Source organism: Mastomys coucha, unplaced genomic scaffold (assembly GCF_008632895.1).
Source record: "Mastomys coucha isolate ucsf_1 unplaced genomic scaffold, UCSF_Mcou_1 pScaffold5, whole genome shotgun sequence".
Lineage (NCBI taxonomy): Eukaryota > Metazoa > Chordata > Mammalia > Rodentia > Muridae > Mastomys > Mastomys coucha.
In genome coordinates this window covers 97442738-97462949 of record NW_022196911.1, presented here as the reverse complement: position 1 = coordinate 97462949, position 20212 = coordinate 97442738, and the positions used below count along the sequence as shown (strand labels likewise).

The 20212-nt window shown below is 46.3% G+C and overlaps 1 protein-coding gene across 1 annotated transcript; it reads right to left on the bottom strand.

Moving 5' to 3' along the window:
- Positions 1-4085: 4085 nt before the first annotated feature.
- Positions 4086-16131, bottom strand: G6pc (glucose-6-phosphatase catalytic subunit). The gene is made up of 5 exons (XM_031352651.1): positions 15821-16131; positions 13173-13282; positions 9619-9724; positions 7384-7499; positions 4086-5691 (listed from the first exon to the last, which is right to left on the bottom strand). Exons 1-5 carry the CDS (start codon positions 16048-16050, stop codon positions 5180-5182), a joined length of 1074 nt encoding a protein of 357 aa, XP_031208511.1. The 5' UTR covers positions 16051-16131; the 3' UTR covers positions 4086-5179.
- Positions 16132-20212: the final 4081 nt, after the last annotated feature.

Below are 20212 nucleotides of genomic sequence, written 5' to 3'. Positions count from 1 at the left end.
GGTATTTAAAGGAGAAAACCACAAACCAGGGGGAGTGAGGGGGAATTCCAACCCAAGGTATTCAGTCAGTTAGGGAGGGGAACATATTCATTTTAGGAATGTAATCTTCATCTACTGGTTGGCAGAGTGGAGAGCCTCGTGAACCAGTTGACCTTCATTCCTAGTTCTGCCCTCATTATGTCTCACCGGGAGGGGCAGGTCTTGGGAACCAGAGCCCTGAGGCTCTGAGTTAGACAAGTTCTTGGAACCCAGAGCTCTGAACCGGCTGACCTGCATTCTTAGTTCTGTTCAGTCTGCTAGGAGTCATAAAAAACTTTTTTATATTTTCTGTACCTTTCAAGCTTAAATGATGGTAACTGCCCCACAGTGGTGTTGAGAGGATGGCTATGTTGAGATCTGGTCTGTTGCTATGTATTGTAAGGCTAAGTACTAGTCCCCAAGATCTTGTTGCTTCCTTACTACATCAAGTGATGCTATGTGACCTTGCTCCTTAATTCAAAACTATTGGTTGAATAAAGATGCCTATAGCTGGGCAGAAGAGAGGTAGGGAAGAATCAGTTCCTGAGCTTAGGGTCTGAGGCAGGACAATGAACAGGGAGAAGAGGAGTGGAGAGAGAGGAAGACACCGAGGGGCAAGGGAGAACTGGCTATGAGGGCTGGCCAGTTGGAATAAGAGCGGCCCGGGTGGAACGTGGCAAGTCATATCTTAGGGTTATTGACAGAGTAGACATAATAGACATAGACAGTAGATTCTGCCCGGCTCTAGCGCTTTAAAGGCTTATTATGCATATCAGGGTTTTGTGTCTTCTATCTGGGAACTGAATGATCACAGGTGGAGTAGAAATCCCCTGACTGAGATTAAATAATTCCTACAGCATGGATGGTTTAAACTGTAGAGATAACTCATACAGCAAACTAACAAGTGTTTCCTGTTACTGGTGTGCGTATCAGTGACACAACTAGAATGCTGAATGCTTTACATTCAGCTTGAATCCTCTGGCAAGGAACCAGAGTTTGGAGCATCAAGCATGGGCCCCAACCCGAGTCGTGGGGTTCAATCAGACAGATGGTCCTGTGTGGGACCATTAGAGTCTTTGCCAGACTTAGGCTACTGCTGAAACTCTCAAGATTGGTATGAATGCTTACCCTCCCTGAAATAAACACATTCCAGGAGTCTGGGGCAATCAATCAGCTCTTTCCTCATACAATGTAGGATTATGGTGAAGAGGGAGTGGGGGGAGGTTTTGGAGGTGGGGTTGTGAAGCAGGATGAAATAAATCGCTTAACAGAAGCTTGAAGTAGCTTCTTTGAGCATTCCTGGGTGCCTCGAGCTTCCTTAGGGTTTTTTAAACCTTTAACCCCAACCTTTGCTGACAGCAGGTAACTTGTCTTGTCCTGCTCCCTCCACCCCCAACTTTCGTGCAATTGCTTCACTTGGCAATGACTGCCCCACAATCCTCCAAATTGCAACCTAATCCTAGAGCAACGCCTGCTGACCTATGGTCTGGTAACCAGTGTGCTGAGTCTTGGCCACTTGGTCTGAAGCTCAGCACTGAGGCCAGATTGTAGTCTGCCTGCCTATTTAACCTTTGTCTTTCACAATAATTGTTATGGTGACTTTAGTGATCAGCAAGAGAGCCTTCAGGTAGATCCCCGACCCTATCCCAGCCTGTCAATTGTTTAAATGTCGGGAGCTGCACATGGGAAAATGGGCACAAGAGTAGTTTCAGGAAATAAAAACTCTTACCCTCACTGCCTTTGGTATTAGGGGGATGAACCTAGGGCCTTGCATACACTCTGGTCACTGAACCAGATTCTCAAAGTGTATGAGTGTGTGTTTGTGTATGTGTGTGTGTAGAGCAGAGATCAATGTTGGCTGACTTCCTCAATCACTCTCCACCTTATTTTTTGAGGCAGGGTCTCTCACTGAATCTTGAGTTCACCAAACTCAGCCTGGCTAGGCAGTGTATAAACGGATGGCATGATCACTCCATGACTTGGTTAAAGGAGGGAGGGTTTGTTTTTGTTTTTTTTAAATTTATTTACTTTATGTATGTGAGTACACTGTTACTGTCTTCAGACACACCAGAAGAGGGCATCAGATCCCATTACAGATGGTTGTGAGCCACCATGTGGTTGCTGGGATTTGAACTCAAGACCTACGGATGAACAGTCTGCTCTTAACTGCTGAGCCATTTATTTCTTCAGCCCTGGAGGGAGAGTGCTTATTGCAGATGTTAGAGAGAGAGAGAGAGAGAGAGAGAGAGAGAGAGAGAGAGAGAGAGAGAGAGAGAGAGAGAGAGACCATGGAGAGCAGTGGGGGAGGGAAACAAAGTGAACATAGCAACATAGCCTGGGTTATAAGGTAGATGAGTAGGGGAGGGGGGGAGGGAAGCCCATAAGCTGGAGGGAATTTAGGGTAGGGGAGGAGGTGAGAAGTGCTGGGATGCCAGCATGGATTCTGAGATGTGAACCATGTACTTGTGCTACTGAGGGAGCCTGAGAGGCCAGCGTGCGCTTTGGTGTGCTCACAAGCACCTCAGACAGGCATTCGCCTCTTCTTCCTTTTAGAATGTGGGCAAATGGAGTTTCCTTTGGACCTGACAGCCAGCGAGCCACAGGGATCCTCCTGTCTCCGCTTCCTCATCTAAGGGATTACAGCCCTGTGCTGCTGCAGTTGGCTTTTACATGGATGCTGATGACTGAACTCAGGCCAGGATGCTTGCAGGGCGAGCATTTTGACAGCTGAGCCATCTCCCCAGGCCTCTTAGTTTGTTCTCCTTGAGACAGAGTCTCTTTACATTGTTCAGCCTGGTCTTGAATTTGCTCTGCAGCTGGGGCTGATCTGGAACTAGTAGTCCTCCTGCTTCAGCCATCTGAGTGGCAGGGATTAAAGTTGGGGTTCTCAAACTTCCTAATGCTTTTATCCTTTAATACAGTTTCTCATGTTGTGGTGACCCCGAACCATAAAATTATTTCATTATGCCAGGCGGTGGTGGTGCACACCTTTAATCCCAGCACTTGGGAGGCAGAGGCAGGCAGATTTCTGAGTTTGAGGCCAGCCTGGTCTACACAGTAAGTTCCAGGACAGCCAGGGGCTACACAGAGAAACCCTGTCTCGAAAAAAAAAAAATTATTTCATTACTATTTCATAACTGGTAAGTTCACTACTGTTATAAATTGTAATAAAAAGTCTGGTATGCAGGATATCTGATATGCAACCCTTGAAGGTGTCATAAATCACAGGTTGAGAACCGATGGATTAAATAAAGGCTTGCTTTACTAGGTTCGGATGATCTTTGTCCTTGAGACTTAACAGAATTGAAAAGCATCTAGTTAGCAATTTAAATACAAATCTCCAGCTGTGTGCCCACCAGTCTGCAATCACCACTTCTTATATAAACTGGCCTTAACTCAGGCTCCCAGGAAGATGGCCCTCTAAGTGCCCTTTAGCTAGCTTATGATAAAGCCCTTTTGCTAACACATCCTCCTCCCCCCACCATGTGTGTGTTTGTGTGTATGTGTGTGTGTGTAACCTCATGTGCTGTTTCTTTTCTTTTCTTTTTCTTTTTTGGTATTTTCTAGACAGGGTTTCTCTGTGTAGCCCTGGTTGTCCTGGAACTCACTCTGTAGACCAGGCTGGCCTGGAACTCAGAAATCTGCCTGCCTCTGCCTCCCAAGTGCTGGGATTAAAGGCGAGCGCCACCGCTGCCCGGCTCATGTGCTGTTTCTTAACATCCTCCACCTTTTAAGGCAAGATCTCTCATTGGCCTGCAACACCACCTCATAAGCTAGGCTCAGGTTTATCTTGTCTCCCCCTCCTGTCTCACCATTGCTGGTATTACAAATATGCACTACTGTGCTTGGTAGTTTTACAAGTGTTTGGAGGACCCGGGTTCAATTCCCAGCACCCACATGGCAGTTCACAACAGCTGTAAATACAGCCCCAGGAGATCTGGAATCAGCAAGCACCAGGCACCCACAGGATGCACAGACATATATGCGGACAAAATACCCATACACATAAAACAAAAAGAAAAATAATTAAAACAAAATAAAACAGAGTAATAAACAAGACTCCATTCTTAAATAAAATGTTGCTTTAATAAAATACTGCACACATAGTTTTCTTATCAAAGATATTAGGAACAAAGTGCTTGGTGTGGGTGAAAATATATGCATCATTCGTAGCAAAAAACAAAGAATTTTGAATAAATAGCTTTACCATTTTTTTCTTTTTGAAGACACACTCTGTAAATCAGGCAAGGCTGGAGGACAGGCACCGAGGGGCTGCCTTGTCCCCTAAGAAGGAGCTCTTGGCTGGCTTGGGCTAGGGAAAGGAGTCATATTTCTGCCCCAGGAATCAAAAGTAACATCGGAGTGACCTTTGGAGAGAGGAATCCTGGCTCTCCTTGCCATATTGCCCAAGATCTCAGAGTTTAACTTAACCCTACAAAAGCACCAGCAAACAGTTGCCCACGGGACACCGCAGGGTCCAGCAACAGGGCTAGGGAACCCGTGGAGAATTCTGGGGAATGCAGACCTAGGCTGAAGAGGAGAAAGTTGTGACGTGATAGAGAAGGTGGTGTGAGTGACAGTCACCATTACCATTCAGGAATAACAAGCACACGGTGTGATTTTTATGTACAGTAGAGACAATCTGGAAGCAGAATTAATTGCCTTTAACAGGCTGCTCATTACACCAGTTGGTCTATCATTATTGAGAGTGTCGCACCTAAAGACTCGGGCATAACTGAAGCCGGTTAGACATGGCTTTGCTCCATACACAAAACACTCGCCTGCTCTTGATCCTTCTTTCTCTTCCTAGCAAATGCACGCTGCTCTTTTCCTTTTCCCAGCCTGAAGATTCTGCACAGTGAGAGCATTCTCGGTTGGGATCTCTAGCCTGGGCTTGCACTTCTGTATCTGACAGGAGGCTGGTAAGCGAGTCTTCAGGGAAACATCCAGAATGACCCAGCTTCTAGCATTCAAGTTTTCCTCAAACAGCCCTGTTAACTTTTTGAAAATTTCACCTTTTTGGTTAAGATAGCAAAGAAAGACAGGGCTACCAGGGCCGGTGTGAACACCTCTGGCCTCCCAATGGGTTGCAGAAGGCTTTCGTTGCTCTTAGTCCCTTGCTTGGCAGTTGACTTTAAATACCAAAGCCTCCGCGCATGCCTTACAAAGACTTCTTGTGTGTCTGTCCCAGGACGCGGGCTAGGCAGTAGGGGATAAGACTGACGGATGCAAAGGGAACAGTCGCGCTCTTGCAGAAAGACAAGACGTAGAAGATCAACTCAACCTGGGATGGGGGCTTCAGAGAGTCAAAGAGATGCAGGAAGACCAAGGAGGCTACAATGCAGGCAAAGCGGAACGGGAGCGACTTGCTGAGTTCTCCCTTGAGGCTCTTCCGGTACATGCTGGAATTGAGGGCCAGCCCCAACCCCAAGAGGGTCCCCAGGTTTTTGAAGAGGCTGGCAAAGGGTGTAGTGTCAAGGTGGACCCATTCTGGCCGCTCACACCATCTCTTGGCTTTCTCCAAAGTCCACAGGAGGTCCACCCCTAGCCCTTTTAGCAGCACGTAAAATCCAAGCGCGAAGCCAAACAGGAAGAAGGTGATGAGACAGTACCTCTGGAGGCTGGCATTGTAGATGCCCCGGATGTGGCTGAAACTTTCAGCCACAGCAATGCCTGTGTGGGAGAAAGAGCTGTGAGGAATAGGGGTGGCTATGGGTGGCATGCCATCATACTACAGATGAATTTCAATCACACACCAAAGTGGAGGGTCCTCAGCATAGTACTATGTCTTTCAGATGGAAGCATCGTATCACGTACATCTGTCCAACGAGTTTAAGTTTCCTGAACTTAACGTGCATGTTGGGTCCTGTTTCATCTTGCTTACACTGGGGGAGGGAGGGGGGAGGCAAAGAGTAGTCTTACCAGACAACCCCACTCAATGAACTTATCCTATTTATTTATTTAAATTCTCACCATATCTACATATTTATTGGGTATGTGTATGTAAGTATGTCTGTGGGGGGGGGGCACACATGTTACACCGTAATTGTGTGGAGGTCAAAGCGCAAGTCACAGGAGTTGGTTCTTTCTACCATGTGGGTCCCAGGCTCAAACTCAAGTTATCAGGCTTGGTAACAAATGAGGTAACCCGCTGAGCCATCAGATCAGATCACTGTTGTCCTCGGATGTCACCCATTGTTCTCAGTTCCTTCCACAGAAGCTAGGAAGTTGTCACACCGTTGATGACATTATTCTTTCTAACCAGAACATCTCCAAATTTGTTGCGTGACATAGCTTCTACAAGCTTATGCTCACTCACCAGGCATATTTATTTTTTACTTTTATTATTTTGTTTATTCTGTCCTTGTGTGTATGTGTGTGGGCGTGTATGCCACAGCACACATGTGGGAGTCAGAGGACAATTAGATGGGGCGGGTTCTCTTCTGCCATGTAGGTTCCAGGGATCCAACTCAGATCCTCAGGCTTGCAACTGATCTGTTCCGCCCCACTCCCTCAGCCCCAAATCTAGACAATGGTTTTGTTTGTTTGCCTTGTTTTCAATGCTTAACCTAAATCTTTCTCTTCCTAACTGGATCTCAGAAATTGCAAACGCACAAACCTCTATGAGAGAACACAGGCTGCAGACATGTTGGGTCTACAAATGAATATACTTTAATAATGAGCTCTCCCCAAGACACTGTATACTTAGAGTCTCTGAAAAGGAACTTGAGAGCGGTTCAAACTAAAGATCAGAGACAAATAAAGACTGTAAGAAGCTTGGAGACTTTAAACAAACTCAGTTGGGTGAATTTAGCTCAATGCAGTGCAACTTTCCTGGGACACTTTAGCTGTATAGCTCTGGGCATGCTGTGGAAACTACTAATTTAAAATTATGTATGTGTGTGAGTGTGTGTGTGTGTGTGTGTGTGTGTGTGTGTATGCAGAGCCAGAGGTCAGCCTTAGGTGTTGTTCTCTGAAGCATCCACCGTGTGTGTGTGTCTGTGTGTGTATGTGTGTGTGTGTGTGTGTGTGTGGTCTGTCACTGAGACTTGGGGCTCATGGGTTAGCTTAGGCTGGCTTGTTCCGTGAACTCTGGGGATTCTCTCACCTCTGCCTCCCCTGAGAATACAGGCAGGCACCGCTGTGGATGCTTTTTTATGTGGGTGCTAGGAGTCAAATTCAGGTAAACCCACAAACCAGGTCCTCATGCTAGTTTACAGATAAAACCATGCCCCGCCCTTAGCCTCCCAACCACTGGTCTTTGACTCTGAAACTTTGAAAGGCTGACAGCAAGAGGCTGTGCTAAGCAAGGAAGATCCAGAAGAAATAGGAAGTGGGTGGGGAAGGAATAGCAACTGCTGATACCTGACAAGACTCCAGCCACGACCTGGTGTGGAAAATGAGCTGCAAGGTAGATCCGGGACAGACAGACGTTCAGCTGCACAGCCCAGTATCCCAACCACAAGATGACGTTCAAACACCTGCAAGACAATAGGCAGCCACTTTAGAACTCAAATGGGGATCCTTCAGCAAAGAAAACAGCCCTGGTGGGAGCGGTGGAGCCTGGCAAATTGAGCCTCCATCAGAGGAACTTTTAGAAATTGGAAGCCTTACTCAAAAGCTAAAAATACATGGTGCTTATCCTTATTGTGTTTTGAATGAGATACCCCACCACCCTCATTCTCAGGTATTTGAATATTTGGTCTCCAGTTAGTGGCCCTGTTTGTGTAGGACGAGGAGGTGTGGTCTTGCAGATTTTGATAGCTTAAAGACATGTGTGTGTGTGTGTGTGTGTGTGTCTGAGAGAGAGGAGGAGAGAGAGACATACACACAGAGAGAGAGACAAATAGAGAGACAGAGAGAGAGAAAGAGAGATATTATCTGTATGTCTATGTGTATGTGAAAGAGAGGAAGAGTTCTGTGTGTGTGAGAGAGAGAGATTCTGTGTGTGAGAGAGATTTCGTGTGTGTGTGTGTGTGTGAGACTCTGAGTCTTCTCTTTCTGCTTGTGTTTGTGGTTTAAACATGTGATCTCTCAGCTGTTTCTGCTCCCATGCTTCTCTGCCATAGTGGGCATGGGATGCATACGTGTCACCGCACATGTATGATAGTTTTTCTCCTTCACCTTTATGAGAACTGTAGACCAAGCATCTTACTGGCTGAGCCATCTCTCCAGCCCTGAGGGTTTTTTTGTTGTTGTTGTTTTTGTTTTCTAGGTTGGCTCCAAACTCACCAGGTAAACAAGGAGATCTTGAGCTCCTGACGTGCCAAGCCTCAGGTGCCAGCCATTGCATCTGCATCATTTACTTGCATTTTTATATGTATGTGTGTTTTGCTTGCACGGATGTCTATATACCACGTGTGTGCCTGGAGTCCACAGAGGTGGAATCAGATCTCCTGGAACTGGGGTTCTAGGCTGTTGTGAACCACCAAGTGGGTGCTAGGAACTGAATCCAAGTCCTCCGGAAGAGCCTCCAGTGTTCTTAACTACTGAGCCATCTCCCTAGCTCCCCTATACATGCATCTTAATTGTCCATTTTTTTAAAAAGATTTATTTATTTATTATATATAAGTACAATGTAGCTGCCTTCAGACACACCAGAAGAGGGCACCAGATCTCACTACAGATGGTTGTGAGCCACCATGTGGTTGCTGGGATTTGAACTCAGGACCTCTGGAAGAGAGCAGTCAGTGCTCTTAACCGCTGAGCCATCTCTCCAGCCCAACTGCCCATTTTTAATCCATTTGATACACTGTGATCCATTTACACTGTGACTACCTACCTAGGATCCCCACATTAAGAACTTATGTCTGTTTATCTTAACCTATATGAGGTGACTCCAGGATGATACAGAAATGGATTTTTTAAACTGCTAGATATGTAGCTCTACGATAGACTAGTTATACAACATGCACAAAGCCCCAAGTGTGATAGCCAGAACCAAACCCATAAGTGAATGAATGATATAATGAATTTAATCTAAGCTCTGCCAATCTCTAAAGCAGCAGTTCTTGACCTTCCTAATGCTGAGTCCCTCATGTTGTGGTGACCCCCAAGCATAAGATTATTTCATTGCTACTTCATAACTGTAATTTTGCTACTGTTATGAATTATGTTTGTTTTTGTTTGTTTATTTGTTTGAATTTTGGAGACAGGGTGTCTCTGTGTAGCCCTGGCTGTCCTGGAACTCAGAAATCCTCCTGCCTCTGCCTCCCAAGTGCTGGAATTAAAAGCATGTGCCACCACTGCCTGGCTTACTGTTGTGAATTATAATGTAAATACCTGAGGTGTAAGATATCTCATATGTGACCCTAAAGGGGTCTCAGCCCACAGGTTGAGAACCGCTGCTCTAGACAATCTTTAGAATCTCAGTGGTAAGCTATGCCATAGCAGTAAGCTTTATTTCTTTGTCTAAAACGAGGGCTACCCTAGTGGATCCCTTTTGGCCTAAGCATCCGGTGATGCTAACTCACAGCAGAAATTTGACACCTCTTACTAGTACCAACTGTAAGAATGCGAGCTGATGAGGTGGGAAGAACCTCTCTGGGTCAGTGACAGAGTGCAGCTTCCTGCTAACCCATCCCCGGGGTGAGTTCTTACCGGAATCCATACGTGGGCTTTTTCTTTCCACGAAAGATAGCAAGAGTAGAAGTGACCATAACGTAGTATACACCTGCTGTGCCCATGGCATGGCCAGAGGGACTCCCTAAATGGCAGAAAAGAGATGGATGGACTTAATCTGAGAGACTGCCAAGGCACGCTGACCCATCTATCTATCAGCTCATCCATTCATCACGCCTTCCATTTAGCTATTCACCCTTATCACTATCCACACCTTTACCTGTAGTTCAATTATTTAACAAGTGGAATTCACACTGTGTGCCAAGCATTGCGCAGGGGTGTGGGAGGACTGTGCTCAGCAAAAACAGAGAGGTCCTCAATTGCCCTTGAGGTTGCAGATGGTCTGCAGATTGCACAAAAATCGGGACACTGGAGGGTACAAATTACACACCGATCTGTCCTCCCTCAGCTCCCCTCTATTTTCCTTCTCACTCTGCTCTGGCCACACTGTCTCATTGCTTGCCCCTAAACGTATCGGGCATGCTCTTCTCCCAAAGTTCCTCTGGTCAACTCTCTGGCCTCTTCAAATCTTCACTCAGATCTCGCCTTTTCAGTGAGACCTACTCCAACCAATTTAAGTTGCTTCCCATTCCTGAGACCTGTCATCTACACCCCCTCCTGGATGGAATGATAGTTTTCCAGCTGATTAGAGTATAGTTGTAGGTGATCTTTAACTCTTTTTTTTTTCTTAACTTATGTAACATTCTTTTTTATTATTATTATTTTACTTATATGAGTACATTGTAGCTGTCCTCAGACACAGCAGAAGAGGGCATCAGATCCCATTACAGATGGTTGTGAGTCACCATGTGGTTGCTGGGAATTGAACTCAGGACCTCTGGAAGAGCAGTCAGTGCTCTTAACCACTGAGCCATCTCTCCGGATCGGTCTTAAACTCTCAACCTATTACGGGCATGTCTTTTGGCCAAAGACGGCCATCTTGGTCAACGTTATGCTCTATACCTAAGTATAGCCGGTTTCCCATGACTGGTCTGTATTATGCCATAAAGGCTGGTGCCCTTGACCTGTTCAGAGCAATTTTTGAAGATACGTCTCGAGTTTGGGCGTCATGTGAGGTTTATGGGGTCATGTGAGGTTTAGCCTCAACTGGCCTTCATCGGTCAGTTAGCACATCCTTTCCCCAAACAGTTGTGGCTCTGCAGGGTACTGACTGCTTTCTTATCTCCACTCCACACAACATTCAGGAGGTCTTGTGGACAAACTCTCTCTCTCTCTCTGTCCTCTCCTCTCCAATTTAAAAAAGTCAAGTGTGTGTGTGTGTGCTTTTCCTACATGTATGTCTGTTCACCACATACATGCAGTATTCATAGAAGAATTAGATCCCCTAAAACTGGAGTTACAGACAGCCGTGAGATGCCAAGTAGACACCGGCAATCATCTAATATATTGCTTTACTAATTTGTTATGGAGGCATGAGGATCGGAAGTTCAAGGTCATCTTCAATTCCATAGTGCATTTACCACCCATCTGGTCTATGTGAGGACATCCCTCAAAACAAAGAAACAAACTCCTCCATATAAGGGAAAAACTACAGGTAGCGGTAGGTATGGAACAACCCACTTAAAGGAACTTGTTCACTGGCCCAAGCTGCTAGGAAGGACAATCAAGGCCTCAGGCTTCTGTCTCCTCTTTGGATATAGGGTTCTGGTTCAGTTACTCTGACTAGCCATTGCCTGTGGGTTTATAACACCATTTGTGGGGCAGTGAGCAGTTCTGACAGCCGGAGTCCAGTAGAGCAGAGCCACCTCGGAACCCTGGAGACCCACTGAGCTTCTGCTCACGAGGGATGGTAGGCGTTCGGTGAATTGCTCCTGGCACCAATGGCTCAGATTTCAGCCCAGACCCCTCACAGCTGCCCCTGCAGGAGTTGTGTACTCTATCAGGCAGACACTGCCTCAAACTCCCAGCATTCTAGCTGGACCTTACACACAGTCATCTGACCACAAGCCAGGCATGCCATGCCCCATACAATAAAAGGGGCGGTTTGCCCCCTCCTCACTCTCTTAGCCTCACTCTCTTACCCTTACCCTTCCTCTCTAACTCTTGCCCTCTTGCTCTCTCTCTCCTTTCTGCTCTTTGTTCTCTTCTCTACTTTTCTCCCTCTCCTTCTTTTCTCTCTCTCTTTTCTTCCCTCCTTTCTTTCTCTCTACTCAAACAGCATATTTCTCCTTCCTATAATAAAATAACACATTCATACATTGCCTCCTTTTTAATTAAGGTGCTGTGCAGCAAACACCCAGGAGGAGAGAGAGAGACCGGGACCTCAGCAGCAGGGCCCCCTGCCACCCAGGAGAGAGAGAGCCTCAGCAGGCCAGGCAGGCTGAGGTCGCAGCCCAGGCCCCCCTGCTTTGGGACAACAACCATTGCCTCTCTTAGACTAGTAACTTTAATCCTGGAGGCATCCCTTAGTTACCAAACTAGCAATGCAAGGCACTGGTGCCATGATTTAAGGTGACTTTGTACCACATGGAATGCCGCGGACCTGGATTTCTTACGGGGTCCCTTGTTCCTCGGGAAGAGGGGTTCTGGCCAGGTGTGCACGGGATTCGGCGTTGACAAACAGACTAGACACGAGTGGTGTAAGGTCTGAGTGTATTTCTTTAAAAATGACATGAGGCTTTTACAATCATTGTAAAAGAGAAATGAAAAATCTGGCAGCTCAATGGTTGAGGTACATTTGAGGCTATCTGAAACATACTGGGTCTAAAACAGCAGCTATCTCCTCTGAACTGGTGCTGCATCCCCCGGGCCCAAGCACTCTGGGCCCGGGGAATGCGGGTGCATGAATCTGAGTCCTAGCCCATCTAAGTTCTAGTGCTAGTCTTGCATGTGAGTCCAAGTCCTTCTTCTTCCAGTCCTAGTGCTAGACTGAAGTCATGTACGCAAGCGACCCCCACACCAAGGTCAGCAGGGTCTGGTAGCTAGGTGTGAAACAGGAGGAAGAGGGGTGGAGCCCTCCCTGTTGAGGTATTCTTATGCTAATTCTCTGGTTCTGGCTGGAGGCAGGCAGAGGGGAATCCCGACCTAACACTTTCAGCTAATGTTGAGTGAGAGAAACCTTTCAATTACTCTCTAGTACTTAAAACATTAAACTAGGATAGTTGGAAACATTGTGTCGGCCAGGAGACAATGCCCAATCTTAACCATTTACAAATCATTACTTGGGGTAGCTTTATGCCTAATTATGAGGCCGGGTTGATGATTGGAAAGACTAATCTGAAACACGTCTGAGTTAGGAGATACCAGCGACTGTCTGAAATCCAGGAGGCACAGAACTCCTTTTGAAGTCTTATTGCCTCTTATCCTTTATCAGGATTTTATCCCCGATATTTTGGATGTGACTGGAGTAGACGAGTGTGCGTAGCAATGGAAGACAAATTGACTGTGACAACAGAATGGACCATTGGCTGTCCTCAAGCCGCCTCAAGGTCAACGCCGATCCACACAGGACATTAGTGCCAGTCTATGAAGAAGGATGTCCACCCTACCTCAGCGAGGGCTGGGACGCTTACCTGGTCCAGTTTCACAGGTGACAGGGAACTGCTTTATCAGAGGCGCTGAGCTGTTGCTGTAGTAGTCGGTGTCCAGGACCCACCAATACGGGCGCTGTCCAAACAGAATCCTGTGGAGAGCAGAGCCAATGTCCGAGTGAGTCAGTCTGCGATTTTACTGGAAGCCCACACTTTCAAGCTTGAGTGTCTATTGCCTTTGGAGGTGCCTGGGGGAGAGGTCTGGGGGCACTATGTATGATAGGTAGATGACTTCTGAAATTTGAAGAGGTGAATGTATTATCTACTCAAACGTAAACATAGAGCTTCAGAAATGAGATGCGGTGGGGGTCCAAGCTATTTGGGAGGCTGACACGGAAAGATCACTTGAGATTAAGACTTTGGGGCTAGTCTAGATCCTGCCCCTCCCTCTCACAGCCACATACACGTACGAAGATGCTCCCTCTTCACCTGCCAATGCCTCCCCTCCCCCAAACCTAATGTGTGTATACACGTGGAGAAGTGATGTGGAGGCCAGAGGACAACCTCAGAAAGGCCACCTGCCTCTTTTGACATTGGGTCTCACACTGATATGAAGCTCAGGTGAGATGGGCTCCAGGAATCCACTGGTCTTCACCTTACCACTCTTGGAATTACAAAGGCATGCCATCATGCCCAGTGGTTCAAGAACTCAGGTCAAACAGGTCAAACAGACAGTGACTGACTGAGCCTCGTCCTCAACCCCAAGAACCCACTTCATAATAAATTAAAAGAGGGCTGGGGGTATATCTCAGTGGTATATCACTGGATTAGTATGTGTGAGACACTAGATTCAGTCTTGAACCCCGTTTGTTCTTCTCTTAAGGACTTTTGACTACTTATGTCCAAAGAACATGAGAACTGAAGGCATCAGGCCAACAGCAAGATGGCTGACACAAAAAAGGTGCTTGCCCACAAACCTGATGACCTGAGCTCTATTTTTTGACACCCACGTGGTAGAGGAGAGAATAGATTCCTGTAAGCTGTCCTCTGATGTCCATATGTATGAGCATGCGTGCTTGCGTGCACACACACACACACACACACACACACACACACACACACACACACACACCTGGCAGAAAGGAACATGCTTGGGCAGTGATTAAGAGCACTAACTGCTCTTCCGAAGGACCTGAGTTCAAATCCCAGCAACCACATGATGTCTCACAACCATCCGTAATGAGATCTGATGCCCTCTTCTGGGGTGTCTGAAGACAGCTACAGTGTACTTATTTATAATAATAAATAAATCTTTACATTAAAAAAAAAAAGGAACTCACCTGTAATCCTAGCCTGGGTCTGATGAAGGAGGAGGATTGAAAATCCACAGCTACTTACTGAGTTTCAGGCCAACCCAGGTCACCTGAGTCTTTGACTCAAAAATAAAACAAAACAAAAGTGCCCTGGAGCTGGGAATAGTTGTGCCCACCTTTAATCTCTCTGGAGTCTGAGGTTTGAGGATTACAAATTGAACGCTAATCTAGGTTACACAGCAAGAGACCTTGTCTTGTAAGAAAAAAAAGGGTTGAGGGTATAGTTCATTAACAAAGAGTGTTTACAGACTCTGCATTCGGGATCTAGAACTTAAAAGCATATGTGCCTGGTCTACAGAGTGAGTTCTAGGACAGCCAGGACTACACAGAGAAACCCTATCTCAAAAAACAAAAACAAACAAACAAAAAAAGTTTCTCAAAAAGCAGGAATGACTGTTCTGGCTTCTACAAACACAGCCACATACACGTACGAAGATGAACATGTGCGCGCATGCGCGTGCGCCACACACACACACACACACACACACACACACACACACACGAGACAGACAGACACAGAGACAGCACAAGCCTGGAACATAGTAGCTGCTCAATAAATGTTGATTATGTGTATTCTTAAGATTCTGGAGAGAACCAAAGTTTATAGATGCTAAAACAGAAGCTCAGCGGGTTTGTGTAATTCACCAGTTGGAAGGTCCTGGCTGTCTGGGTCACTTTTCACCACCTAACCAAAACATTAGGAATCTCTTCTGCCTCCTCACAGCCCCCCTGCTTCTTTCCCACCTCTTCCCCCTCCTCACATCCCCGCTGCTTCTTTCTCACCTCTGCTTCTATGGCACCCATAGAAATAGTTATAAAAGGGTTTCTTTAAAAATCTGTGCTCAGGAGCTGGGATGTAGCCCCAAGGGGGAGTCCTTGCTATCATCCTCCAAGCCCCAGGTTCAATCCCCAGCATGCTAAACTACACATGGAGGCACACACCTGTAATCCCAGCACTTAGCAGTCCAGCAATTCAAGGTCATTTTCTCTTACATTGTTAGTTTGAGGCCAGTCTGGGTTACACAAAACCCTAACTCTAAATAATAAAGTCAAGTAAACCAGAGTAAAGCTTACACTCAGACTTTTCATTAAACCCAATTGTCTCTCCATCCCTCAGGTCTGACAAAATGGCCTTTCCTCATTTCCAGACACTGGTGGGATTCTCACAACCTTTATTCTTTCTGTAGAGACTCTCAAGTCAATGAGGACTAACCTGTAGCTTTGTGAACAGTATGGGGTACCCCCACTGAAGGACAGCCATTTCTACAGAGAACACAACCTCTTTCTCTACTCCATCACCCCTCGGTTGCTTCTTACCACTTAAAGACGAGGTTGAACCAGTCTCCGACCACTGCCACCCAGAGGAGGTTGATGCCCACAGTCTCTTGAAGATGGAACCAGATGGGAAAGAGGACATAGAAGGCATTCCTGAGGTCAGCAATCACAGACACTAAGATGAACCAGTCCTGAGAGTCTTGGTAATTCACTTGGAGGTAGCGAGTTGACTGGATCCCAAAGTCATGGAGAATGTTCATTCCTTCCTCCATCCTTCCTCCCTTGGTACCTCAGGAAGCTGCCAGCAGAGCCCGTGCAGTGAGTCCAGCTTGGTTGGCCTTGGTTCCTCTGCTATCAGTCTGTGCCTTGCCCCTGTTTTATATGCCCTGGATTCAGTCTGTAGGTTAACCCAGCCCTGATCTTTGGACTCAAAAAAACACTTTTGTCTAAAATCTATTGATCAAAGGTGCATCATCAGTAGGTTGATGCAAACATGTTCAGGATGATTTACGTAAAATAGCAAAACAGGCACAGAAAAACAGCCTGATCGGCCATTGGCAGAGGCAATTATTAACTTGGGCACGCTGCTTGATGGTGCTAGGGGCTGCTCTCCTTCCTGGTCCTTGAAGCCAGGCCAGAGGCTGAGGGCAGAGTCTGTTTCAACCATGGCTCTTGCAAGTTCGTCTGCTTTTTGAAGTCTGCAGTTGTATTTATTTGGAGACAAACAGAAGCTTGCTACTGTGGGGAGCGATGTTTTAAGTTATGAACTTAAAATATACAAACTATGCAGCAGTAGGCTTTGTTGTCCTGGAAATGCTCACTCTCTTGGCCTTTCATCAGCTTCACATGGATCTAGGGTACACCTCTGGTTTGTGAAGCCATCAGTGTCTCCAATATTGAGTTTTCTACTTCTTAGGGCAAGAAAACAATCCTTTAAAATGTTTTCTCATTGGGTTGAAGAGATGGCTCAGTGGTTAAGAGCACTGGCCAGTCTTCAAGAGGACCTGGGGTCAATTTCCAGCGCCCACATGGCAGCTCACAAATGTCAGTAACTGACCCAGTTCCAGAGGATCCAACTGCTTCACACAGATATACATGCAGCAAAAACCAATGCACATGAAATAAAACATTTTTAAAGATTTATTGATTTATTTTACGTATGTGAATACATTGTTGCAGTCTTCAGACACATCAGAAGAGGGCATCTGATCCCATTACAGATGGTTGTGAGCCACCATGCCGCTGCTGGGAACTGAAGTCAGGACCTTTGGAAGAGCAGTGAGTGCTCTTAACCACTGAGCCATCTCTCCAGCCTTAAAAATATTTTTTTAAAAAAGCATTTTAAGCCAGGCAGTGGTGGCACATGCCTTTAATCCCAGCACTTGGGAGGCAGAGGCAGGCAGATTTCTGAGTTCCAGGCCAGCATGGTCTACAGAGTGAGTTCAGGACAGCTAGGGCTACACAGAGAAACCCTGTCTCCAAAAACCAAAAACAAACAAACAAACAAACAAACAAAAAGAAAAAAAAAGCATTTAAAAAGATTTATTTAAATTTTTTTTCATCTATGTCTGTACACATGTGTGTATAGGTTAGGGATGAGTCCAGACATGAAAGAGGACACAGAAGGCATTCCTGAGGTCAGCCATCACAGGTGCTAAGATGAACTAGTCCTGTGAGTCTTTGTAACTCACTTGGAGTTAGTGAATCAACTGGATCCTACAGTCGGGGAGAATGTTCATTCCTGTCTCTCCTCCTACCATGTGGGTACTGGGGATTGAACAACATGAGTCATCTCATGTAGTCCAATAGCAATCCTTTTGAAAAATTTTTTATTTCTTATGTGCATTGGTGTTTTACCTGCATGTATGATTGTGTGAGGATGTCAGTTCTAGGAGTTACAGAGAGCTGTGAGCTGCCATGTAGGTGCTGGGAATTGAACCTGGGTCCTCTAGAAGAGCAGTCAGTGCTCTCAACTACTGAGCCATCTCTCCAACCTGACCAGTCACTTTGTTTTGTTTTGTTTTGTTTTTTGAGACAGGGTTTCTCTGTGTTGTCCTGGCTGTCCTGGTACTCACTCTGTAGACCAGGCTGGCCTGGAACTGAGAAATCCACCTGCCTCTGTCTCCCAAGAGCTGGGATGAAAGGCGTGTGCCGCCACTACCCGGCTGACCAGTCACTTTTAATGCACTGATTAATTCATTTAGTTACCTTAAGTGTAAAATATTTTGAATTGTAAGGTGTAAGGGCTTTTTCTTTGTGTGTGCATGTGTGCCTGTGTGCGTGCATTCATGTGCTGCTGGAAATCCAAGGTAGGGCCTCAAGCAGGCTAGACAAGCATGCCTTGTCTGGGCTATGTCTCCAGGCCTTTAAATGATACAACCAATCAATACAATACACTAACACTAAAATGATACAATAACACTAAAATGAGCCGGTGTCATGTGACTAGAAATAATGCAGTAAATTGGCAACTGGAGACTCTAGAGAAAATGTTAGGAACTTTTAGTTTTTAATATTTTAAAAAGATTTATGTATGTATTGTATGTATGTGAGTACACTGTTGCTCTCTTCAAACACACTAGAAGTGGGCATCAGCTCCCATTACAGGTGGTTGTGAGCTACCACGTGGTTGCTGGGAATTGAACTCAGGACCTTTGGAAGAACAATCAGTGCTCTTAACTGCTAAGCCATCTCTCCAGCCCTTGTTTTTAAATTTTCAGAAAGGTTTTGCCCTTTGACACCCAGTCTCATACATCTCAGGTCTCTAGTTCACTCTGTCCAAAAGCATAACCAGGCTCTTCTGCCCCTCAGATGGCTCAGGTGCGAGACAACAGTCATGCCCCTGTTCACGTGGGGAAACGTGTGAGTTTCCAGCCCGGGGCTTCATGCATGTTTCCCATGTACTCCAACAAGTGTGCTAGGTCTTTTAGTCTCAACTCAGTTATTATTGAAAAAAGGCTTTAGGGCCAGGTGTGGTGGTACTTGCACTGAATTCGAACACTCATGAGGCAGAGGCAAGAGGATCTCTGTGAGTTCAAGAACAGCCTGGTCTATGTATCAAGTTCCAAGTTAGTCAGGACTACATAAAGAGACCCTTCTTTGGCTGGGCAGTGGTGGCACACGCCTTTAATCCCAGCACTTGGGAGGCAGAGGCAGGTGGATTTCTGAGTTCGAGGCCAGCCTGGTCTACAGAGTGAATTCCAGGACAGCCAGGGATACACAGAGAAACCCTGTCTTGAAAAACCCAAGAGAGAGAGAGAGAGAGAAAGAGAGAGAGAGAGAGTAAGACAGAGAGAGAGGGGGGGTGGGTTAGGGAGAAAGAGAGAGAGAGAGAGACTTTATTATATTGATATATTTTTCATATATGTTTATACAATCACTCAAGCAAGGGACCGACAAAACCTTACTCCCAGGTCACAGAAGGGAGCAGGGAAGTGGATTCAGCGACAGATCTTGCTTTTTGAGTGTTTGTCTTTGTTTTTGTTTTGTTTTGTTTTTGAGACAGGGTTTCTCTGTATAGCCCTGGCTGTCCTGGAACTCACTCGGTAGACCAGGATGGCCTTGAACTGAGAAATCTGTCTGCTTCTGCCTCCCAAGTGCTGGGAATAAAGGCATGAACCACCACTGCCCAGCTTCATTTTTCAAGGATAGAACTAATAGGAATAAGACACTTTAAAACCCACATGATTTTCCCAGCATTAAACTTATTAAATTTCCCATATGGTTTAGATTGGGGCCAGTGAGAAGAAATTCAGAGTTCCTAAATCTGTAGAGAAAGTTGACAGCATCCTACTCTGGAATGATCAACCCACACATCTTCCAGGATATGTGCCTTGCACCTGGAGGTGAGATCTGGCTTCTCATCTCTACCCGCTATCTCAAGCCTACTCTGATTGCCCTATGCAGGCCGACTGTTGCTAAGGTGGAGGGAGGGTGAGGTGGTGTTGGCTCTGTGTGGCCACAGAGGAAGCAAATGCTCAGAGTCTTGGGACACACAGTGGAGAGTATCCTCCATTGTCAGGACTTCGGGGACCACAGGGAATGTGTTTCACCAGAAGGCACAGCCTCTTCCCTCTACCAGGTAACTCTTCCTAGGGATTATTGAGTGATCCTAGGACTGCCTTTTGTGTGGTTTGAGGTGAATTGAGGGCAGAGCAGACCGTCTGACAAAGAATCCAAAGGCCACTGTCTGGGTCTGTGCGGGGTGAGGAGCGTGGGCTGTCTGTGTCAGGCAGGGTTCTGCCATGTGCTCAGCATCTGGAGAGGGAACCTAGAACACTATCTTTCCCTCGGGAGCACTGCCCACTCGTGCTGATAAGGCTTGTTCAGAGCAGGGCTGATGGCTTCTTATTGTGTTGGTGGAGAGGCTGTGGGAGCCTCTGTTGCAGCCCAGCTGCTGGGTGGGGTGCAGGGGTGCATGGGTGCGGCGGGGGG